We start from the raw sequence: 25,886 nt of genomic DNA, 5'->3' as shown, positions 1-25,886 counted from the left end.
AAGTCGGTTTGGGTTTCGGATTTCTGGGGAGAAGTGGAAAGAGAGGGTTCTTCAGGCATAGCTTTGGTGGCTCACAGAGGTGGGGAGCTCAGCCAGCCAGCCCTCGCCTCAGGGAAGGGCAGTCAATCTGCTCCTGCTACACTGGCAGCACCTTATGCCAGGTTCCCTAAACACACATCAAATGATTAGTAAAACCACATAAGGCAAAGCTATTTTTACTCCTGTGGAGACCATTAGAAAAGCAAGCCATCCCTTGCAAAACGGTGGTTTTTATTATGCACCTAAAATTATTATCTCTCCTCGGAAGTAGATACTATATATATAAGTCATCAAAAAGGACTTTGAACATGCCATTTAGAAACACACAGATCAATGGGGCTCTTGTTTACCTGCAGTTTACGAATCTTCCCTCTTAAGGAGGCACTGCACCAATCTGGTGCTGGTATTATACAGCTGAGCTTTTATGTACATACTGCCAGGCAGCACCCAGGCAGCTCCTCCACACAGAATAATGCACACTTGCTACATGAGACTCTGCTGCTGCATATATATACACACACATTCATATGCATGATACGGTGCTGCTGCAATATATACATGGATGTGCATAATGCAAGACACAACTACTTAAGGCTAATCTGAAAAAAAACGGAACATATACAACACAACTGACAAGTTCACAGCCACACATTCACATTTGCCATGGAGAGAAAGGCCTGCTTTGAAAAATAACTCAGCAGAGGAAGGAAAACATAGCAGGCAGATTTTTAAACATTTGGACTTTTAGAGCAATGAGTGGTATAGAAGAGAATAAATTTCTTTCGTTTCTGTCACCAACTGTTTCATCAGGCAATGACTGCCATAACAAGGAAAGGGGGGGAAGCATGTGAATATGGGTAGGGACCGAACAAAAATCGCTAACCCTGAGGTTTGACAGTACTTAAGCCTAAGAGGGAAGACTCAAGTGCCTAGTAAGATTCAGGACAAGATTTTATTGTCATTAACTAATATCAAAACCAAAGTAACTCCTTTTAAGGCAGAATGAGAGCATCCCCACTGCAAACCCTTTCTACTACAGGACCACAGCCACCAAGATAACCTGAGCTATAACCTCGTCTCCTCCACAGGACAGCCACCTGCAGCTAAGGGTACCACACGCCAACACTTAAGGCATGTGTGGAGCTCAGGGCCCCAGAGCAGAAAGATCACAGGTTGCCCGACTGGCTTTACCACCAGTATCTCCTCTGGCATGAGTACTCAGTTCAGCAGGTCCCATTTTCTTCTCTGTCTTGCTTCTGCATCTCATTCCTGTTTCTGCGCTAGCTTTTTGGTTGAAGCATAGCAACTGTGCCTGCAGACATACAGTGAACCAGACCAACAAGTCAATTAAATAAACAAAAAACACACTAATATGAAATAAGACCCATATTTTGAGGTACCACTAACTGATAAGTCAATCAAGGGTAAGTTTAGATTTGCAAAGGAACAACCCTCAACAGACTTTGCTCAAAAATAAAACACTTCCACCTAAAGTCAAAAACCCAGCTAGAAGTTCACATCATACACATACATACAATTTCCACCCTTTTCTGTCTGCATAATCCCAGAGGAGATCAAAGAGCCAGGCTTGAAACTGCACTGTGAAAGCATTTCAGCTGCTACACTGCCAAAACATAGAAAGGTTTTTGGTTTTATTAGATAACTACATATGTTTCAAACTTCAGTCACTAAACCAGCACAAAACAGGAGGCACTGGCCTATGGATCTTGTGTTAACTTAGTATTGACAGTTTCGAGCCCAGAAGTATTACTTATAAAGAGTTTAAAAAAAAAAAAAAAGGAAAACACAACATGAAGATTTTTCATTGTGAAGATCTTCAAAAAGTTGACAAGCAACTTGAGGACTCAGAAAGCTAGTGAAGAAGAGCAAGAACATCCTGAAAAACTTCAAACTGCAGTCTTAGGTTACAGAATGACAGCATCCCAGAGTATTTAACAATTTCCACTTAAGTCAAGCTAATAGAAAGCTTTAACTTTAATTTCCACTGAATTACTACCAAAAGCTTTCCTTTAGTTTAGGATGGAAAAACTATTTCCCCTCTTACTTTCTCAGTTTGCGGAAGATACAGTTAGGAAAGGAAATGAAGCACAAAGCAGGTGCCAAAATTAAGCATGGTTTGACTGATTGCACCTTTCCCCTTGCATTTGGGTCTTCTCAGGGAGGCTGATTTCTTCCTCAGCACAGCTTTCTGCCTCTCCCATCTGCTGGGCCACAAGCTACCACAAAAGCAAGGCAAACCTGAAACAAGCCCTGCTTTGACTGCGTGCTTTGGACAAACAGGGCAAGATCTTTTATGAAATACCTCCTCTCTTCCCCTGCCCCAGATTTTCCGTGAGCAGACACACTTGTGCGGAGCAGCTCTCCTCCAGAAAGACCTCTAGCAGGGCAGTTCAAGAGCCTGCTCTAGCAGCCATCTCTGATGGTTTTTGGAGGCAGAAGTTTTATTGCTGCAGCCTGAAACGGCAACGGAGCAGAATCAAAGCCTGGGCAAACTCACCACTGTAATGAAGTCCACGCGTATCACCAAGGCCCCCGTTTTATGTGTGGCATGGGGAACAAGCAGCCCAGCTCCCTCATCCAGCTGAGCAAGCACCACTGGCCATGCATCTCCTCTTGTAATGCTGAGTTCATGGTGTAAAGGAGACACCAAAACACACTCAGAAAGGGATCGATGCCATGCAACTGCACCTACCATTTGCCAAATCAGAAGTATACTTCATCATAAAGCAGCTGCTGGGTTAAGACCTGCATTCTTAAACATGTCAAAGTTTGCACGGGTAAAAGACATTTGGAGATAGACCATTGAATTGGTCACATGCAGCCTTAAAAAAAATCCCAGCCCAGTACTACCCTGGTTTTCTAAGTCCTCCCTTTTCGAAGTCCAAGAACAGTCTCGGTTTCTTCAAAGCGTTTTGTAACACACTGCCCTTTTACTCATTAGCCTTAAGTGCAGCCATTTCCTAATTTCAAAACGCAGTTGTTCATAAATCAAAGTTCAAAAGGTGCTTAAAAAACAATTTAGTCATTGCAGCTGGTGACTGTTGATCTTTATAACTTCAGTAACTTCTTAGCTGGGAAATACCCCTCTAACAGCACCATCAGTCTAGGCATATCACTAACTACTCTTTGTTTTTTAGGCTATATTCTTAGGGTTTTGTTAGCCTGCAAAAGCAGGGTTAGAGGGCCAAGTACCCATGAAAGCACCAGAGATTAAGCAGGCTTTTGTCAGCTAATAAGTGCTCAGCCAACGAAGACCTGAAAGACAAGGAGTCAGAAGGTGCTAGGAATCCACACGTGTACTTCATTAAACAACTGGAATTTGTCAAATATCCCACAAACCAGAAAATTTCTGCTCTAGGGAACTGCCTGACTCCAGCTGACTTTTCTGTCACGTCTCCCACCCCACACAAGTGCAGCCAGATTGCCTAAGGGCACCTCCCTAAAGTGCTCCTAAACACCAATGTGGAACTAACATTGCAACTTGCAAACACTTTCTTTGTCCTTATATAAAAGCTATGCATGCATGTGGTTGTCTGTGACAAAACACAACTATAGAACAGGTCCCTTCTTAAAGTTGTCCTCCTTAAGCATATGAAAACAGAATGTTGTCACTTAAAAGCCTCAAGAACAGAAAGATACATCTCCCATACACACACCCCAAACACCTCCAACATTTTTAATCAAAGAGAAGGGACCAATACAAGATTTCAAACAGAGAAAGGACCCATTTCCCTGCTTTCAACAGAGATTTTAAATTTTTTATATTATTTTTAATTTTATCTATTTTACACTCACCTTTCCTATATGCAATAATTGAGTTTGAGTAGCAGAAGCACTGCAGAGGAAACAAGTACCTGGACAGGAGCACCATAGTAAGCACCATCATTGTACATGTCATAGCTCTGCCATCCTAGACCAGGAGGACCAACAGACAGACTAGTATGACCAGGCTCTTCAACCAAGCTACTTCTGTTTTATTAATAGTATATAAATAAAAGCAGGTTTGTTAGTTATATAATCCATAAGCATTAGCAAATGCATGGAACACTCCTCTGCCACCACACTTAACATGGGCAATAAAGAGTCTGTCACGTTGACCAGTATAAGGATACAGAAGAGCATGGGGGTGACTATTGTAACACATCCAAAAAGAGATTTGCTTAAGGAAAAAAAGTTATAATGGTTAGGCACGCGAAGGTTCTTGGCAACATTCAAGAAAATTGTTTCCTCTCTATCTCCAAATAATTTCATAGATGCTAAGAACTACCATATTGCAAATATGTGATGTAATGAACAGATAAAACAGCTACCTCCTTGCTAGTATGCCTCCAAGGATTAAAACCAGATAGCAATGACATCCCCAAGTCTAGAGAAAGAGACAAGCAAGCCTGTTAGTGTTCATTTCCACAGGGAAACACTTAGGTTGTCCAAAAACTGGACAGTTAAAAACAGCCAAAATTTATGATTGGAGAGTCCAGAGGAGGAAAATATGGGTAGGGAAAAAAAAAAAAAATCAAAACCCTGCATGCTCTCTAGTGTTTTATCAACATTTATTGATTTATTTTAAAAGTTGGGTAGAACACGAGTAATTAATAGACTGCCATATGCACATGTGCTGCATCTGCTACAGCAATTTATTCTTATAGTTATTTTATTACCTTCTTTGGCAACTGAATGAGATAGGGATCAGCATCCTGACACTTGGAAATTAGCTCGTTTCCATGACTGTCAGCAGGAAAGTAGGAATTAATCCTCTAATTCCAGCCTGAAAAATAGTGAGAGCAAGACCAATGAAGAAGAAAATAAATTGTTTCTGTGTTTGTAAGATGGGGGGGGGGGGGGGGGGGGGAATGTTTCGAAGAGCAGTGGCCTTATTATGCTGGCAAGCCTACAGCCCATGAGATCAATGTTTTGATGAGCACAAGGACTGGTGCCAGAGGCGGACGGGAAGGAGGAGAAGAGACTTCAATGAGCTGAAAGCGTGGAGAGAGGAAGAGGCAGGGAAGTGGTCTGAGAATGAACTAGGTCAAGGGTGGGTTTAGGACAAGGGAAAGCAGGGCACGCTTGCACAGGAACATCAGAGCTAGGGAGGACCTCAGATATGGGTCCTGAAGGCTGGGAGGAGAGATGAAAGGAGGAAATATGGTCACTCTCACCTACAAGTGAAAGAAGGATACTAAGAGGTGGAAGAAAAAGGAAAAGCATTTACAGTGGACCTTGCATACAAGACAACAGGATGCACTTTACAGTTTGCCTAACTGCTAGGCAAACCTTCACCAAGAGAGCTTCAAAAAGGAATAAATAAAACCTCATTGTATTTCCAGGAACAGCTCTGTAACTATTCTAAAGATCTCTAGCTAGGTACCAGAGATTTTAAGTGAAGGGCAGATAAGACTGTTGTGGGTTTTGAGGTTGTTGCTTTTTTTGTAACACCTCTCCAAAAGACTTTCTGATCATCAGCAGCATGAAGTCGTGTCCCACCCCAAGGCTGAGTTTGCCAAAGGGATTTATTTCTGGGCTTGCAATCCGCTTCAAGGTGGGAGCTCCATTTCGGCACTGACATTGCCTGGCTTGCGATCCTGCTGCAGTCACAGTTTCTAGGTCAGAAAGTACAGACTTACTGTCTAAAAGTATAGATAATTCTGCAGGAAAGGACTCCCACGTTTAGAGATATGGAAAGATGATTCTGTAACAAGTTAAATTTTATTGAAGTTCTTCTTATTAAAAAAAACAAAACAAATAATTAAATGTAAAGACAAACTTGTATCCCTTTACATAAAAACACTCATCACAGCAACCTGGGCAATAAACCCCACGCTTACACAAAGAAACCTGCACATATCAGTCTCTCGAACACAAGCCCAAACCTATACATTCAAAGAGTTCAGTGATAACTCAGCGTACCAGCAGGAGAGGTCTGGGGGACTAGAAGGAAAAGAACAGCGACTTCTCATCTCCCACTTAAACCACAGGCTCTCTCCCCAGAGTTTGAGCCTGGACCATTGAACCCAGTTTCAAGGGGATCTGCTCGAAGCAGTCAGTCACACACTTGCCTTGGTCTTGTGTTCCAAACTGCGAACAAAGCCTCTCTTAAATGTGGTTTGATTGACGCAAATCAAGAGCTGAGCGGGTGATTCATAGTTGTCAGACCGTAACACTTGCATAAAAACAGCATGTGGACAAACTTGCTGATACACTCAAACACTCAGCACTATCATGAAAGGCGTTAAATGCAGACCACTCACAATAAGGTGGGGGTTTTATTCCCCTTCCTCCCTCCTCAAAGACATTTTGTGTTTTCCTAGGTAATAGAGAGTTGTAATAAATCTTCAGGCACAAATGTGTAATTAGCATCTTGCTGTACTTCCCCACAGCTTGGCAGGAAAGATTAGTATGTCAAATAGAATTAAGGCATAATCCCAGTAGAGTTAAGGGATAACCCATTACCAGACCCCATTGATTTCCTCCAGTTCGACAGCAGGGCTGCCACACTGTCAGACATGTATTTTGACCTTTCTATTCCCACCCTAAGTCTACTCCCTCTCTCTCCACGACAAAGTTATTTTTCCTTCTCTTTTCCTTTCCCATGAGCTTCACAGGAGCATGAAGAGCAGGACCAGACAGGTCTGTGGCTGGGGACAAAAACATTATGCCCCATTTCATAGGAGTGCCTTCAGGAAAGAGACAAAAGCAGCATCTAACCTGACCCCAAGATACAGCTCTTCTTCTTGCTGACCCTGAACTGGTCCCACTTTCCTTGCACTTCATGCAGGCTCTGCATAGGGTATTCACAGATGTAGACAAAGCTAGCATCTTTCTATACACTCCATGCATCTCAGTCCAACTTACCTAGAAGGGACACCATGAAAAGCAAGCGTGACCTGATTCCATGGCTTCATCCTCAGAGCAGTCCAGTTGGAAAGTCTGCTGTCTAGAGCCATGCCATGACACAGCTGCAGCCTTCTCTTGAAGGAGCTGACAGGCCTTAACAGGAAGATGGTTGAGTCAGAAGCACAATTTCTACTTCAGTAAGGCCATATCTGCTCCAAAAGTAGAGTTGGGTATCCTACCACCGCACCCACAGGGCTTACAAAAGCACTCAAGGAAGTCAGACCTTCTGACTAGAATCTGGGTTTGCAAATTTGCAAGAAACAGCATAGATCACAAAGACCTCAGTTCTCCTCCTGGCTGGAAAAGGGTGGGAATTGGGGGAATGAGCTGCTGGGCCACAGGAGGCTCCCTGCCACCAGCAGCAGGCTGGTGCTGTGCTGCTGTAGCTCTTCCCCACCACACACAAAGAGAGCATACAAACTTCTACCATAATTAACTCGTGAAAATGACACCATTATGTTCCTGCAAACAATTAGGAAACAGAAGAGACTATACAAAGATCCTGCCAACACCACCAAGAAAACCTGAAGATAGTGTTTCATACTAATCTTTTCATAAACCATTTCAAGGCAAACACAACTGTAGGTAAGAAGACTCAAACAAGCATGACTTCTGAAGTAACTCTTAAATCCAAGATGCACCTTGATGATACTTAGGTTTCCAAGGTACCTAGAACAACATGCATCTCTTCTCCAGCAGTCTGCCTAAATGAGACACCATCTTTCCCTCTGAGGGGCTGGAAAAGGGTGTCAGGATCTGCCTCATGGCCTGCACCAAACCTATGCTCCCTGACCTCCAGCTCCGCTAGCATGGCAATCCATCCCAAATCCTCTGGATCCTGAGCTGGCTTTACTGGAACAAGCCTATGTTCTGCACCTGAGCTCCCAAAAGAGACTTCCCGATCCATGCATCACCCACAGCCCCCCAGCTCCCGGTGTTTTGAAGCCTCCCCCATCACCACCTGTATTTCCCAGCCCCACATCTCTCCTTCCAGCTGGAGTCTGGACCCAGCTGCCTTGCAATTACCCAAGGAAAGTAGCTCCCCTAGCTCCGTTCAGGAGTGGGTAGAAAAAAGGCTAAGCAATGGAAGTGCCCACCATCGCAAGTCCACAAGGCTCACCTCCTCCCACCATTGTCTTAAAGTTAGCTGGAAAAAAACCACTAAACCAAGCTGGCAGTGGCATCAGGATCCTGGGAGAAAACAGAATCAAAACAGCAAGTACCTTAGACACAGGGTACATCCACATCAACATTTCAGTTTGGGCCAGTGCGCTTCAGAAGGGCATCTCCTGGGACACACCACTTAAACCGTGTTCTGGTTTGTATCTCAGAGACATTTCAGCACACAAACTAGATTTCTCTGCAGAAAAATTAACCCAGAAGAGGTACTCCAAGAGCACACCTAATGGACTTTCTCCACTCATGGCTATTCAGCCCACACAACTCGATTAGAGTTGGTAGAAAGTGAGCCCCTGCGAGACATGTGCACACCTTTCAGCACCAGCCCCTTCCCAGCATGGACACAACCTGCACCACCAGGTCTGCTCCTGCATGGAGCTGCCTGCCCAGAGCCCCTCCACAGCCTGGACCCAGTCCTGCCTTTGCCACTTACTCATTGCCATATTTAGACTGCTGATCCACTGCAGAGAAGATACTTTAACTGAAGAGTAAGACCTGAAAGAGCTTTCAGTACAACACACCCCTTCCAGCTGGCTCAAAAGGAACAAGTCTAAAAGGTTGGAAGCACTCAAGTTCAACATCTCTGCATTACTGCAGTTGGGACCAGCCTAAGGAAGAGTCACCCTACCAACACAAGAATATCACATCTAACTTGCCAGGATGAAAAGAGAGAAGAGGGGGGCAGAAAACAAGGAAAGAAGATTTCTCAGAAACACATTGTCCTGGTTTTGGCTAGGATAGAGTTAATTTTCTTTCTAGTAGTTGGTAATAGTGCTATGTCTTGGATTCAGCACAAGAAGAATGCTGATAACGCACTGTCGTTTTCAGTTGTTCCTAAGTAGTGTTTAGACTAAGTCAAGGATTTTTCAGCTTCTCATGCCCAGCCAGCAAGAAGGCTGGAAGGGCACAAGTAGTTGGGAGGGGACACAGCCAGGGCCACTGACCCAAAGTGGCCAAAGAGATATTCCATACCATGTGACGTCACATCTAGTATATAAACTGGGGGGAGCTGGCTGGGGGGAAGGGGGTGGGGTGCCACAGATCACTGCTCAGGAACTAACTGGGCATCAGTCAGCAAGTAGTGAGCAGCTGCATTGTGCATCACCTGTTTTGTATATTCCAATTCTTTTATTATTATTATTATTGTCATTTTATTATTATTCTCATCATCATCATTATTTTCTTCCTTTCTATCCTATTAAACTGTCATTATCTCAACCCACGAGCTTTACTTTTTTTCCCCTGATTCTCTCACTGATTCCACTGGGGGTGGGTAGGGTGGGGGGTGGTGAGCGGCGGCCGCGTGGTGCTTAGTTGCCGGCTGGGGTTAAACCACGACACGCATTATCATGAAAGAGTGAATTATAGCACGTTTAATACCGCAGCACTGCAGTTGTTACCCCTCCCCAGTTTCTGGTTTAGTCATCGTTAAAAAACCACAACTCAAAGCACAAAACCCTCACGAAGTTAGTTGATGAAGCACTGCAACATGTTACTGAGAAGGAAATTAAAAAGCTAATTTGACTCAGTTTTTTTCAGTATGAACACATTCAGTCTCATGTTGTTTTTAAGCACTATGTTGAATATACAATCCAGTAGAGTTGAATATGCTCTAGAGCTCCAGGTATTACAAGCCACTAAACTGATGCCCAAAAACGTTTTGGCAGCTCATACCTGAGAGTAGGTAAAAATGCAAGTTAAGACTGCGGACAATTAAGTGCTATCAAAGGGACAGCACTAGGACAAATTATTTAACCTGAGCTTCAAAAACCAAAGAACTGCTATTTTTTATAGTTAGCTCCCAGGAAACTCCCCTTTCTCTGTTTATAGTAAATTATCTGGTTGGAAGACTTAAGTAGTGTTGAGTTCCCAACTGCTATGAGCAAACTAACAAGTGCCCATGCAGTTATGGCAGGATTTTTTCCCCAGTTACATTGCAGCCCAAGAATCTGGCAGGATGTGACTTCAGCTGTGCTCTCCAAACAACAGATCACTTCTTATTTCGTTGGCCAAATGAAGAGAGGAAGGGATTTTTTCAGTCAGGACCCTATAAGCAGCTGTCTGCAAGTGTCAACAGCTGGAAGTCAAAGCACATTATCTTAAAAATAGAGAGGGCAGCAGAAGATCAACGCATGAAGATCAGGACAAGGTGACAGACAAGCAAATAAATATACTTTCAAATATAGTAAATTTCTGTAGCTCTTAGGGTATGGGTTTTAGGAAACCATCAGCATGACTAACATATTTAGGAAGTCCAGAAATGAAATCTTGCGTTGTTTTTGGCTTAATGCAGGAAATCAGCTTTAATGACAACCTACAGTTAGCTCTGTAGTAATTTTCTTTCTGCTTCATTGACATACATGACAAGACTTTATTAGCAGGGCTAAAATTAAAAACAAAACATTTTTCCCAGCTGCAAAAAATTCTTAAGTATTCATTGACACCTCATGAAAAGAGACAAAAAAAAAAGAAAATTATTTCAAAGCAATTCCATCACCTTTTTATATTTCAGCTTTTCCTAGTATTTTACATCAGAAGTTCTGCACTTCGTACACTCATGACCACAGATTTTTCACCATCAAGATTAACTGCTGTGAAAAAATGACTGTAATAAAGGGCAGTATGTATTGTTATATCACAAAGAAAATTATGACTTCTAACTCAGAAAACCAGCAAGAACACACTCAAAAGAAATACTATTGGGCAGTCCGGATTCTAACTTTGCTCAGCATTTTTAGGATGTCACACAATCCAGTTACTAGCATTAGAAGAAGAATCTTAATAGACTGAAGACTTTTATGGGGTAGGAAGCAATTTTGATTTAAACTGCTTTCCCCATATTTGCCATCGAAACACCATATAATTTATGCTTATGTACAGCAAGTAGGGGACACTCCAGATACCACTACTACCATAATTTAAGTTTGAAGAGTTTAAAGTCTGAAACCAGAGTTTGTGCAGTATCACCCCAATGACTTTGTCCCTCATTCCCTCCCAGTCAAGATCATTATTGCACATTTTGTTTGCTCTTATGTCAAATACCTCATTTTATTGGCTTTTCAGGGCTTTAGTGCTACTTTGAGCTACCCCAGGCTCCTCTCTGAGAAGCCAGAAGCAGTTTGGGATCCCCAACACTGTACAGCTCAGGAGCTTCCTATAGAACTCATCTGAACCATAAGCAGTACTCGGATGCCTCTGAAGCAACCTACAGTTGGGACCCCCCTGAACAGCCCTCCCCAAAGCCTCTTGCCGCACTCATTTTTCCACTGCCCTAGATGTGCACAAAGCATGGTTTAGGGAACATTGTTTGCAGAAAGATTTTAAAAAACAAAACAAATTTAATGGATGCCTGGCAGGCTAAAACCTTTGCTAGCTGCAGCTGCCCCCTTTAAAAACTGTGAAAGAATTATTGGGTATCAAACAGCAAACTAGTTGAGAATAGCCAAAAAACATTTCACTTTTTAAAACCCTTTTTTTTTTTTAATGGCTACTATTTAACAGAGAAAAGACATGGTACAATCTGAGGTGATTTCTCCTCAAATTTTTTTTTTTTTGAAGGCTTACATCACAAAAGTTTAACACTGTTGAAAAATATAATTCAAAAATAGTTCTCCCAAGCAAATCCTATTTGGGCCATGCTTCCCAGTTCCCTCAACGCAGTCTTCCAGACAAGACTAGCATCCTGGTACCCTTACCAGGAGAGCTTCTTTGCACACTAAAAACAAACAAAAAACCCCCACCCCAAGACCCCCCCAACAAAACAACGCTCTAGAAGCATCATTCACAGCCAAAGCCAGTCAAACAGCTCACTACCAGTAATTAGGTTATGGCAAGAAGACCAGTTTACAACTGGAGAAAAAAGCTGTCTTGTTTATTTAGAAAGGGTCTCATTTCTTGCAGAGATTTTCTTCTTTTTAAATGCTGTGCAGTAAAAACCTACCTTCCTCTCTCCCAAGTACCTATCTTTTTTTCTAACGGTCTTGAATGTTTAAAAAAAAAAAAAAAAAGACAGAAAATTACAGCATCTAGCAAGTAATGTGGTTGGAGGTTTTATTGACACTTGTTTGGCATGACCAGGACGGCTCTTACAGCTTTACCACTTGTGAATAACAGACACATTTAAAAACTAAAGTCAATAAAACATGTATGCTACATAAATATGAGAAGCATATTCAGAGTGCAGATCTTTTTTAGGGTGTTCCCCACCACCACCTTAATTAACATTAAGAGGTGGCAAGAACTGGTTAAGCAGCAAGGGCAGCACTAGATAATTTATTGCCACGTCAGATATCTCAACGGCAAACAAGATGAAAGACACCGGTACAAGGAACTGTGCTCACACCTCCAGAAGAGTTGCACATGGATAATTTCAAATTATCAAATCTGAAGCAGAAGTATGGACTGTTTTTTTGCTTTGGTTTAGAAATTTAAAGCAGGAGTGGTGTTCGAAAACCTTCAGAGATTTGGAAGGAAAAAAGAACAAAACTCCTAAAAGATTTTGATTGAGTCCTTCTGTCTGACATTAGAGAACCTCTGCTTTAGAAATAGAAAGGAGTAGGAATATAGAAAAGAACAAGCAATAATGATTATGGAAAGGAAACTTAGTTTTCCTAAATCACCAGAGTCCTGTTGGGGAGGGAATTTATCCAAGCAAGTGATCCTGCAGCACAGCAAAACCTTCCCAGGACTCCCCAATCCAACTTCAATGGGAACACTCATATAAGAACTTCCCAAACCCGTTACGATGAAGAAGAACATCCCAATTTACTGGAAGTCAGCAAAAGCAGAGGCCTTGACATGGTCATTAGTGTCCTCATCCGGCTCCAAAAAGCTTACCGTAGAAGTATGGCTCACGGTACAATCCAGAAAAAAAGAAAGCTTTACTGTCTGTGTAATGAGTTACTAGACTATGAGGGGAAAATAGGATGAAGCAATTACAAAATCAGGGATCACCATAAATGCCGTGGCTCAAGGCTGCAATACCTTGACTCCTCTGTACTTTGTGTAGCTGAAACTCTTAGTACTGGTTTGTTTATTTTTTGCATGCTTGTCAACAATTCTGATTGAAAACACGTCAACCACTTAAATCAAGTATTGCAACCACCATGCAGAAACACATCTCCAGAGCTGACCTCAAGCACGTTCCTGACGCGTGCAGTTTTAATCGCAACTTAAAGAATCACCAACTCCAAATACTTAACGTAAAACTGGAAAGAATCTTCTAGATGCACTAGGAATAGGAGTTGCTACAAGAGTCCCAGAAGGGCTTCGGCTGATAAATCATTTATATTGCTTGAATACCAATTTGGCAATTAGAGGAAGAAAGAAGAAGGAAGTGTTATTTCATGCATGAAATTCAGTATAGCAGAGTTTCAGGCAAGGAAGGGGCACTTTTCAAACCACCCAAAAAACAAACAGGCACATGGTATCTGCTTTCACCGCTGTGGGAACTACTCTCACTTAAAAGAGCAGTTTACCACGTCCCTGCTTGCACCAGGAGAACAGAAAGTTGCTCAAGTTGGCACTTCTCGGAAGACGCTGCTCAGCGTTGCAGTTATTTATAGCAAATGCAGTTCAAGGTGCATGCTGCTGCAGACAAGCGAACAGCTTGTTTTCGCAGTAATTGATCTATACGGCACGGATTATATAAACAGTTGTTTCTTGCTCGTTTCCACTCCACCAGCATCTCCCATGATAAAAATGCACTTGTCAATACAGCAGCTGCTATCAAACGGCAGAACTGTTAGCAGCTGCAAGGTCTTTAACTGGGAACTCTAGGTGAGTTTTGTAAAAATGTTCAGAAAATACAGCTGCGAAGCCTTCGCTTGCAGCTGTATGCAGACACAGAAGAGAGCGGTAATCTCCTTCCATGCTATTATTCTGCAGTTTAAAAAACATAAAGCCAATTTTCTCAGCTTCACTCGCTATAAATCCTTGTTTAAGCATACCTGCACTAGTCTTTTTGAATATTGTGACGGTGAAGTTGGTATGCAGATTCTGTTTTTGAAAAAGACAGTCCAATTTGGTTTAAAGCTATTCCTTCTACTTCAATAGGTTATTATTTTCTGTAAATTTATCCTTACCTTTCTGCATCTCTGCATAGAAGACACAGCTATACTGTGCCCTGGAAGCAAATGCAGTGCGTCCAAAGCTGACCACCTCTCTCTTTTCAGTGCTGTAGGACTGTAACATACCGCTCTGCAGGGTTGCAAACCAGCCTGCCTTAAACAGACTTGTGCAGGACCAACCCTCAAATGTCGAAAGAAGCGTTTCATTTCTTAAGACTGTGGAAAATCCATGCCGGCAGTGAGAAGACAAACCACCGCATGTGAGGCAGCCGCCTTCTGGGGACCACTGCTGCTCAGGCTCGGAGCACGAGAAATAGCTGGTGACCGAGCAGAAATCAATGGGTGAGGTGGTCAAAGGTACGCGATAAACGCAAGTCGCTACAGCAACAGCTCATGTTTAGCACTGAAATACATATGCACAGACCAGAGCTAAATCTGCCTTTGCAATTATCACCAGTCCCCAAACCAAATGAAATGCAGACAACCCCCCTTTCCTCCCCAACCCCTTGGGGGAGAGAGAAGAAAAAAAAAAAAGTCTTCTTGCACCTCTTTATCACACCCAGCTTCACACAGAGCTGGCAGTTCCTTTACGACCACTGCCATCCTCCCAGGAAGAGCCGGACACAGGGCTGGAGGCACATCTCCTCCTGCAGGGACAGCCCAGCAGAGCACCTGCGTCTGCTGCTGCTACCCTACAGCACTCCAATGATTATATCGGAGCAAATGAAGGCTGGGAAGCTGCTACAAACAGGTAGAGAAGAAACAATCAAGTTGTTCACCACACATGTGAGTGCTTTGTTTTATCTGTCATCAGCCAGGGCACACCTCATCTCTTTTAGGTTAATCAGATTTTCAGAGCTTCATCGGAGCAGGACCCAAAAGCTGCAGTTTAACTCTATGGTATGAGGAGTGTCCCCTGCACAAAGATTCCTTATCACTTTTCCATTCAAAATTTAATGACAGTTTGGAGAAGGGAACCAAGGCTGGAACCTGGTTAGCATACATTCAGAGCTTAGGGCCCTGAAACTCACTGTCATCCACAGGTAGAAGCCACTGGAAGAGAAGGAAAAAACCAAACACAAACGTTTGTTTTCCCATCAGTGATTTACGCCATTTAATTTTCCTAGCTATGCATTGCAAAATCAATGCTTACCTAAAGAGCTGCCTGCCTGTTGAGCAATATGGTCTATAACTCTGTTGCAACTGAAGCTGAGAGCATGGGATGATATGCTCAGGAATATCCCCTCCCCTCACAAATCCTCTCCAGCTCAGCTCAGATAACTCGACTCTGTTTTTCAGGACTACAGAAGGGAATTGCAGAATACACCTGTTGCAGAGCCAACTGCAATATACACAAACCACTACACACCAGTGTTCAACTCTGCTTTTAGCAACATGTTTCTATACCTTCATGGATAGCTTTGCTGTCCTTAACCACGAGTATTCATTTTGCAATAAGCATGCACATCACACATGACCCTGGCAACAAGTCCATGGGCCTTTGCAGAGCTCCTCAAAGGAAAGAGGCAAGAAGCCCATCGACATCACTGCTCAGGAATGACACTGCAGAGAGAGACAGCTGAATCTCCTTTCTTTGCTATGTCTTGAGACTGGAAGCCCATCCCACAGTGTTAAATCAAGTCCTGGCTCTATCCTGCAACAGCAATGCTGAGTCATTTATTTCATAGAGCTTTTAAGGGATTCATACAAAACCAGTAGCAAACAACCAAATGCAAAGGTTAATACCGGGTGTTGCTAGTGAAAACTCACCTCTTCAAGTCAAGGCAGCAGTGTACTACACTAGCTTAGCAGAGGAAAAAAATTTTGGATCTTGCCATTAGTTCAAATGTAAACACCTTCCAACAGGAGCTTGTTCCAAGATGCGATGTGGAAAGCATAGCTAAATTGCAAGGCCATGCCCCACGGAGATGATGATGGGTCAGAGGTCTAATGCCCAAACCAACCATCAGTAATGTCAGATTTACACCAAAGTGCCTTTGAACAGATGAGTGAAGAATGCCATTTTACAGGGACCATGTGATCGCTTAAACATTCATAAATCCCCCATAAAAGCTGGAAGCTCTTTTTCATCGATTTTAAACACAATAACTAAGCTAAGGGCATTGCATTAGTCAGGAACATACATTCGCTCCCCTGATGTCTTTTGGGGTCCACAAGGTTCTCATCTAAGCATTTGCTTTAAAACCTAGAGGATCTCAGCTAACCAGCCAGCACTAAAACAGCAGGCCTACTTGAACAGAAACACCTAAATATCTGTTATTATACCCTCTGAGCCTGAAAGCCACCTTCCCAAAGAGCCATAAACCATTCGACCTCTAAGCTAATGCAGGCTCCACAAACATTTTGCTGCAGCCTCAGCAGGAGAGAAGTCATTTGCCTCTTCACAGCCTGTATCTGAACAAGAAGTGCCCAGGAGGCTTTTTTTTTTCCTTTTCATTTAAAAGGAGCAAGCTCAAATCAGCCCCAGCTGATTGTATGCAAAATATCTGTGTGTAAAGGAGCTGTTCTGTTTAACAATGGTGTTGTCCCTGCACATGGTGCTGCCAGCTGCTGTCTCTGGGCAAACCGGGTATGGAGACAAGATGCTTGTTTCTGCACAGGAGATGCATATATCCGTTTGTATATATGGGCAAATATGCATGTTCAATATGTATTTTGTATACATAAGCACATTTAACAGCAGTAGTAATTCCCATGCATCATGAAAACCTCATTAGCCACTGATACTGCTTCAATTCAGACCCTTGTATTTGCCAAACAGCTTGCACTGATACCAACGAATTGTTATATGCCACATCCTTTTCCTGGTACCTGCCCCAAAGAGCTGCTGCAGGGAGCCCCCAACTGCTCAAGCCCCTGAGCTCAGCAGCAGAGAAGACAGCTCTGCATTCGCCTGCACCACGTTCGCATTTGGAAGGCGCTCTTTGCATCCATCACAGCAAGGTGGTGTTTCCCCCCTCCTCCCATAAACGATGAAAGGTTCATTTATTCAGGAACCGACTACAGTGAGCTCTAGCTTACCTGGGAAAGCTTCCCATTCACCACAGGCGAGTGGAATTTTCAAGACATGAATGTCTGTTTTATGAACATCTGCACTCCATGAATGCTCAGAGTAAGAAATTTATAAGTGTTAGGATTGTGCACATGGGCAATACATTATATCTCCAAGGAAAAGAACATGAGATGCAAAACAGCACAAAAGCCTAAACCAGCACTGGTCCAAGATCATACTACCTCATCTTCTAAATTCAGAGAAGAATGTCCATAGCTACTCCCCTCCTTATGACATCTCTCCAATATACTCTCTCAACATACATCACAGTTCAAAAATCATCCTATTCCAGGTGTGCCACAGATATCCAAAGCACAGACTACAGGCCCACCTCGTGCAAGCCTGTCCCATGCCGTGCTGACCAACCACAAGGCACAAAGATCCTCAAGTGAAAGACGTGCTGTACAGGAAGCCCTGTATCCTTAATACCCATCCAGAATATGTGGCCCCAACCCCTTCTTCAGCAAGATAAATATTTACCACTATGACAACCTGCCTAATGTCCCCAAAATGGTGTACTTATGTTACAGTCTTCATGCAGACACTTATCAAGCAAGATACTGGACAAGCTGGATTTTGGAGGAAGGTAGTGAGGGGATGAAAGCAAGCCCCCTCCCCAGCATGGATGCCATGAGAGAGCAGTTCCTCTGAGCTTCCTCATCTTTTTAGGGGATGATTACAAAGCTTTAGAAACCAGCAGCTGCCTCAGGGTGAGATGTGAAGTGATTGGCTTGACTCTGTGCCATGCTCTGGCTCACAGAGAAAACATCGTTTTCAGCAGTGGCAGCAAGACGGCAGATGAGTGCAGGTTAAAGAATTGTTATTTGGAAAAAAAAAAAATCCCCAAACATATAAAGGTTAGCAGCAGAGATAATGGCATTTTACTCAGCAGGTTTTATCCACTATGAAATTTGGGGGAAATACTCCACAAGTACATTACCCACTGTCTGAAACTAGCACAACAATTTACTCCTGTACCAGCAGGCTCTGTTTACAGGACATTACTAAGTATTCCCTTCCCTCCTGCCAAAGGATAAGGATCAGCTAAAAGCTATGCAAAAGTCAGTGCGATTAATCCACTAAAGCTGTGATTCAGCACCCATCACAGAGGAGTGAAATAGTTAACTTCACAGCGTCAGAAGACAGCAACATATTTCATGCCTTCCTGAAGCAAGCAGACATCAGCTACCTCCTCCCCTGGAGGGCTGAAAAGGTTTACAGATTTAAACCCACGTTTCATTTGAAAATACACTGCCGCAGCACTGTAATAGTACAATAAATTGACAAAGTCTGCAAGTTAATTTTTATCAGCTTTTAATGAAGTCCATTTCTAGCTGTTTTCCTTTATTATTGTCTCAGTGTCAAGGACAAATTAAAAGTTATGACAAAGACGCCAAGTGCATCCCCATAACAACAAGCATCTCTGAGATTCACCACCACTGATATCTACGTGTTTCCATAGTGCAGCTCACAAACACATAAGCAAAGGGCACATATGCAAGTCCAAATAATGCCATCACCTTTCAATTACACATACATGAAAGCTTCTCCTATCCATGGAATCTTTTATCTTTTAGCTGCTCCCTGTAGACATGGGCTTTCTCCTGAGGCTGTCCAGAAGAGGGCAAGAGACTGACAGCCAGAGCTGGAGACTGACTGCTGCAAAAATTAATGCTCTCCTTAAAGTCTGAGTAGGCAGAACCTGACAGTCCTTAAGTACCATCCACCGGAGACACCAGCTTTAAAAAATTGCCTCACTTGGATCAGCAGTTTGAGTTAACAGCTCCCTTCAATAGCAACCCGCAAAGCAGTCCCCCCTCGACTTTCTTCTTAGTCCAGCTACAAATTTCCCTTGAAGGCCAAGACTTACAAAAGCAGGTAACAATGCTACTTTAAAGAAGTAAGATTCTATACATTTCCTTGAATTTTTAACAAATCCTTTATAACTTTTTAATGTAAGTCTCCTTTTATTTTGCAAAAGTTTAGCTCTTATATGATAAAAAGATATCATGATAGGATTAATAAAAAGGACAGAAAATCAACTGGCTATATCACATCAGATGCATCCCCCTCAAATTGCACTTTCTTGCCTGTTTTCACTGGAGGTTGTATGTTCTTGTGTGCAAAACACATGTAAGTCTTGGCTGGTTCGGAAAGGGAGAAATTCACTCTGGATGACAGTACTATTTTGACAGTTCACCCTGCATGGATTGATAGTGGGAGGTGTGTCAAGTCCTTCACCCTACAGTTCTGAAGGGCATCACCCTACAGAAAGGTGATGCCAAAAAAACCCAGTAAATATTAAGACACTATTGAATTCACACTTCCAGTTAAAAAGAGTGAGGTTTGGGGAAGCTGTGATAAGACAGAGTAGTTTTCTCTCTGCTTTAACGAAAACCCTTGCTCCCCAGCCAGTTCACCTGCCACAGCTGGACAACTCCAAGCCCCAAGAAGCAGTGCAACACAAGGTGGTGCTGGGACTCTCTTTTCCAGATGAGGACCAAGGGACCCTTGCTAGACTAGCTGCCTTGGGGATGAGGATTATACCAGCCAGACACTGGAAAAGCGGCATTGGTGTTTAACAGTTTGGGCAAACACAGACCTGATATGGGGGCTGCACAGTCACTTGATGAACTGTGTGATTATGGGCTGGGGTGGGATGGATGTAAGAGGACAGCTTCTGAATGTAAAGCCCGGAGCACAGGGAGAAGCTGCACCACAGCTAATGGCAGCACATGCAGTTGATATCAAACCTACTCGACCCTCAGAAATGTGGGAAATTCTTCTGAGTTGTGCCTTCATCCCACCCAGCTGCGAGTCAAAAAGTAAACCCTCCATATAACAAAATCCTTACACCAAAGGATGGAATTGTGATGAACTTTTTGGAGCCTAAACCACAAGCCTTGACCTTCTCAGAGTGGGCCTACATGACAGCCCAGCCTATGGGCTGCTACCTAATACAATTACAATACCAAAAACCTGGAGACTAAGCTCCATTTCTTTCGAGCTTCAACTAACCACCCTATCCCCAAGTTTCCACACTAAGACCACTTTTTACTTCTAGCTTTTCTTGTGGACAGGAAACAAGGAAGGTATCGATGTTTTGTGTCTATTTTCTACACTCATTTCAGCAAGACGACAGCCCTGTGGGGCCCAATATTGCATTCGTTTTGCAACAGCTCTTGCCTGCAGATTTGCCAGGGCAGGTACACAAGCTGTGACATTAAGATCAAGATCCTTACAGTAAAACTTACTGCACTCTCCTTTAAGGAGGATTGTCTGCTGGAACTGGGATGGCTATTTCCTCCACCTGCCAAAGGATACAGGACTCCTGCAGTAACCACTGAAGTCATACATGCAAGTACACTCTTACCCTGCCTGACTCTAAGGAGGTACCAGAGCCTACAGAGAAGGAGCAAGCAGGGCCAGCAATGAGCTCCCTCCACCCAGGCAGAGACTGACCACAGAGACCCAGCTTGGGACATGAGGACATCATGTTGGTAAATCAGCACAGCACCCAGGCAATGCCTGCAAGGTCTTCATCCCTCAGTGGCTACCAATGCATCAGCCCAAGCTGCATCCTTTGGAGAACTGGCCTAGCTCTGGACTAGGAAGTTGTCAAGACAACTGAAGCAGCAGCTCTGCAAAACAGATAAAGCCACAGTTAGACATCTAATGGCTCTCCAGGTAAACATTTCAGGTGTGTAGTAATGGGCTAATCTGAGCATGAGAGCAGAACTCATTTTTTAATACCAGCAACTCAATTCTTTGGCATTAGCTGGTTTGTTTAATCAGGTATTACAACACCAGAAGCTTTAGCATCTCTAGAAGTAGCTTGAACTTTTCCGTAAAAGTCAACCAAAGTACAAGACTGGTATGAAGTTCAAAGACATACAAAGTCCAAGGTGGACTTTCTTCAACTTGTTCAATGCAAATCATTCAAGACATGCTTGAAAACATGATTTCGTGGTTGGGGCTGGGTTGGTATGGGGTTTTTGTGCAGACACAAACTCCCATGAGTTTCCTGATCAATACAGTCCCAGTAGATCTTACACTCCTCTGATACATGAACCCATCCAGCATTTTGTTCAGCTCATGCTGATGTTTTGGTTGCTCTATACTTAGCACGATTAAGAAATCACACCTTTGCAATGCAGCAGCCTGTCTCTCAGCCATACGCCATATTCAACTCAGCACTGTAGGATAGGTTCTTTCTTATAGCCATAAAATTTTTAGCATCTTTCAGGCCATATTTCGGGAATTTAGTATGATGTGTTGCACCTTTAGTGTTTTGTTGATCAGGTAAAGGGTTCTAAGTCCAGTCAGTTTGATTTTTAAGAACCACCACCTTCACAGCCTCAACACATCTTCTCCATGAGCTGCTCCTGCATGAATACATGCAAAAACCCCAAACCAGTAAGTGAAAACAAAACCAGGGCCAGAGTTGCAACTCCTCTTGTTTCAAACAGCAAAATTTGAATTCCCACAGAAAAGGTTAAATCTTTCAAAAGGTTTTAGATTTAAAATCTGCCCAACTACTTCAAAAGTGACATGGTAGGGGCGGAAGAGAAGATTCAGCTTTTCTTAAAAGTTTTGTATATTTGCAAAACAAAAAAAAAAAACTCCAAAGCAAAAACCTTAAACAAAACCAAGAATCCACTCTGCTAAAAGGCCAGTGCATTGAGCTCATCAGCCAGATTCTTACAGTCTCCCCAGAAGGAAAGATGAGTATGCTAGGTTTTAGATTCAAAACCTTTTGGATTTAGATTTAAAACCTTTTAAAAAAATTTTAGATTTGAAACATCCAAATGGTCATCCTACCTTTATCTGTTCACGTGCTCAAGAGTCTACCCATCCTCTTGATTCTTTTCCCACCCTTCAGTCAAAACTATTTCAAAAGGGATTGCAGTACCAACAAGCTGCCTTTCTAAATCAAAGATTGGTAAAGAAACAGAAAACGGAAATATAAACAACAGGCACATTAAGACAGTATTGTCCGTTTAGTCTTAAGTGCAGCCCAATCTGCTGCAGTGGTACTCTGGGATCTGTCATTCAGTTGATCTGAACTGCTGCATATGAAGAGGACTGATGTATAGCAGGAGCATTTTGTTTCCCAGATGATCATGATGGCACTGGAAAAAGTATTGGGGCTTTACCTCAAGGGCAAAGACATCCAAAACGGTATCATCCCCAACCAACCGCAGCACCTCATTCCACAGAGGGATCTTTCCTCATGCCACTGCAATTTACAGCCCAAAGTCTAAAAAACGTAAACCAGCAGTAATTTTATTTTGCAGTAGAAGGTTAGGCTGAGCTGCAGCTGCTCTGGAGCCTCCTTGGACTGGGCTCAGCTGCACTCACAGCAAATTTGGGGCATGCAGCCCAAACACTAACCCCTCTTGTCTCACTATCAGCAACCTCCACCCACGAGTCAGAGCCCTTCCACCGCAGATCATGCTTTCTGCCGCAAACACAAGCGATTGGGAAATGACATCGTACCTTCGTGTAGCTCCCTTATGCAGCAGCATGAGAAAGCAAGAGCCAAGTTCAATAGAGATACACAACAATTACACTGGCAATACACATGGCTACTAATGGAACAACTTAAAAGTATTGCTTCTCTGCCCTTTCACTTCAACTGCATATAAGTCCCCAAAAAGTTACTTTTGCAAAACCCCATGCCCCAGGAACCAGATTTTAGATAAAAGTGCTTATAGAAAAGCATTTAGTGACTTCTGCTACTTTACAAACAGTGGGATGTGGGGCCAGGGAAACACTAAGTATTGCCTTGAGGAGAGAGGAGAGTGGCTCTGAGAAGTTCCAGCAGCTGAACATCCAAGTGATATTTGACAGATCAATAGCTTTATGTTCGGCCTCCCTATAAAAAGAAATTTTTAGCTTGACAATAATTAAAGCTAAAAACAAACAAACAAACAAAATCCACACCAAACAACAAAAAATCCCAGCATGAACTGCAGCAACTACTCTGAATAAAAACGTGAAGTGATAAATGGCAGAGAAAACACAGGTGCTACACTCAAAATCGTGCTGATCTGAAACTGCTCACAGCTTTTCATTCTGCAGGATGCATTTTCTGTAATTCCTATTTGTAGAATATCCACCTGTCTATCAATGAAGCCATGCAGTAAGGACCCATATAGGCTCATACTTCCTGTTATGCCTCTCCAAGTCCAAATCAAGTTCAGCATTGTTCTACCAGCGTGCTTCTCCACTAAGCCAGCATCCTACTGCCCAGACCTTCATAGCAACATAAATACTCTAAAACCCCAACACATAAAAAACCCTTGCTGCCATCCCAACATGAAAATCAAGCACAAGGAGAACAAGCCAGATTTCAAGAATACTAGGGGCAAGGACACAACTTGAGCAGAGATGTTCCTTGTTTCCCTCATGGTGGACAGAAATATCCCCATTTGTGTAAATACAGCCTTAGTCAACAGGGCAGCAAATCCGTACATAGATAAATGTCACATGCTGACGTCAGTACCAGAGCAACCTAATCAAAGTACAGCCTTCATCTATTTTTAAACCCTAGTTAAAGTATTTATTTAAAAAAAAAAAAAAATCATTAAAACTCATCTTTTTAAAAAATCCCTTTAAAAAAATTCTATATAGCAGTAAAACACAGCTGAAGTATTTATTTCTCTCTGGTACTGCAGACATAAAAGCAAAGCTATACCTAACCCCGAAACTATCTGTTCCGTCTAATGCATCACTGCACTAGAAAGCAGAAGATAAGGATTTGGGAAAGCATACACATCAGATTGGCACTAACATTTGTATTGGAAATTTACCCAGACAGGTTAAAAATAACACCATGAGCATTCGCAGCCATGCTGAAGGTCGCTTTCAGCAGAGCTGCTGTTTTTATAGTAAGAGCTCCTTGTGACATGTGACTTGCTATTGCTAGTATTTTTGTCCGCAGAAAACACACCACACAATCAGGTTCCCTTGGCTGAGGATTAAGGTCACAGAGGCTGGTCACAACCAATACGATAGTGCCACAGCAGAGAAGTCAAGCCCAACGCCTACTTGATTGACTTGTTTTCCTTCTCAAAACTAATCCTCCACTGACTTACATTGAAATAAGTCATTTCTATCTACCAGCACACTCTGGCCAACATTCCCATTATGCATTTCCATGGTTTTAAGCCCCATTACCGCAGGTCCAGTTTCAGTAATGAGAGTCAGCACGGCGCGAGAAGTGTTTACATGGACCAAGCCACAGAGCTTCCCAATCTTCTGGCCTCGCAGAGCACCAGCATAGAGAGAAGAGCATCATTACCTTCAGAAAGGTGCCTTTGTAAGCAAGCTGGCTGCATGTCCACGATAACTAACCTGAGGGGATGTTCTCCATGATGACCCTGGGGACTCAGGCTGGGGTCCACAGTCTCAGTTTAGAAAGGAAGCGATTATTATGAGGAATGCCTGATGTTACCTTCAGCTCTGGCTTCACTGCCATCTCAAGGACTTCACAGGTGCAAGAGGCCTTGTTGCTTCCTTGCAGTTGTAAAGTTTTCTATAAATGCTTCATGTAGGAGGAGAGAAAGGGGTCTTCAATAGTTAAATCTTCAACATAGGGCAACAGACTCTATCATGAAGCTTCACTCTTACTGGAGACAACAGTAGGAGACAACTGGCCAAAGGACAGGAAAGAAAAGGCAGGCCATACAAAGTTACAATATAAATTAGTACAAAATAGTGCAAGTTAGTATCTCAAGGTTGAATCTAAATACTCAGATGGGAATCAAGTTACAGGAGGAAAACCTTTTAACAGCCAAGTCCCTGTTCCCATCAGAACTTTTCCAGAGGATTTTGCATTTCCTTTTTTGAAGAGCATACAAGGAACACAGATAATTTTTCTCATTTTCATTCCACCCAGCCTCCTTTCCATGTTTGCCACCTTCTATACAAGCAATGCTCAGTACAGACTCAACATAGGATAAAGCCTGAGCATGTATTTCTATAGGGTAATTGTAACCGAAGTGAAACTACACCAAGTCCTGAAGTCCCCTCTGTCCTTCTCTCTAGCAGTCCAGGCACAGTGCTCATTATGAAGGCTCATAACCACTTCACATAGTAGCAGTCTCAGTTTCAAAAGATTGCTTGCCCACTCTCCAGCAACTTGCAGAGCGCTAGGTACAAAAGCCTCATGGCCTGAGACAAAGCGCATCTTGCTACTGGTTTTCCAGGAACAGAAGATTCCCCTATCTTGTTTTCTAAGGGTGGCCTCTTCACAAATATTAGCAACTTCTTCACACGTGAGCTTACATCCTTTGTCAGTGGAACTTGCTGAAGTCATTACTTGGTGTTAGTACAACTGAGCTGTAACCACATATAATGAACCCAAGTCCTCTTTCCAGGTTGTCCTTTGAAAGGAGAGGTGGTACAGACTGGACGCTATTTGTAATGGCTAGCAGCAAGTGTTCACATTGAGCAAAGAACAAGGAGAAGAGATGAGTTTTAAAGGAAGAGACTTGCTGTTTAAAAGGACCAAGAATCTTTAATTCATTGCCAGCGCTTCCTTCAGCTGGAACATGCAACTGATTTAAGGGTTTCTTTAAGTTTTCTGTACTTAACAGATAAATGAAGAT

The 25,886-nt window shown here is 42.8% G+C and overlaps 1 protein-coding gene across 9 annotated transcripts in view; it reads right to left on the bottom strand.

Annotated features, from left to right (window-relative positions):
• The window catches only part of HDAC4 (histone deacetylase 4), a 263,373-nt gene that overhangs the window by 187,021 nt on the left and 50,466 nt on the right, over positions 1-25,886 (bottom strand). For 5 of the 9 annotated variants that reach the window (XM_075027803.1, XM_075027807.1, XM_075027806.1 and 2 more), the window contains exon 1: positions 14,214-14,231. The exons of the other annotated variants lie outside the window; for them this stretch is intronic. In XM_075027803.1, coding sequence (XP_074883904.1) covers positions 14,214-14,223 — 10 coding nt within the window. In that variant the 5' untranslated portion in view covers positions 14,224-14,231. Of the gene's footprint in view, positions 1-14,213; positions 14,232-25,886 lie in introns of those variants that run through there. 9 annotated transcript variants of the gene reach the window in all.

This window comes from Buteo buteo, chromosome 5 (assembly GCF_964188355.1).
Source record: "Buteo buteo chromosome 5, bButBut1.hap1.1, whole genome shotgun sequence".
NCBI lineage: Eukaryota > Metazoa > Chordata > Aves > Accipitriformes > Accipitridae > Buteo > Buteo buteo.
The sequence above is the reverse complement of the archived record's forward strand: the minus strand, read 5'-3'. Positions and strand labels throughout refer to the sequence as shown.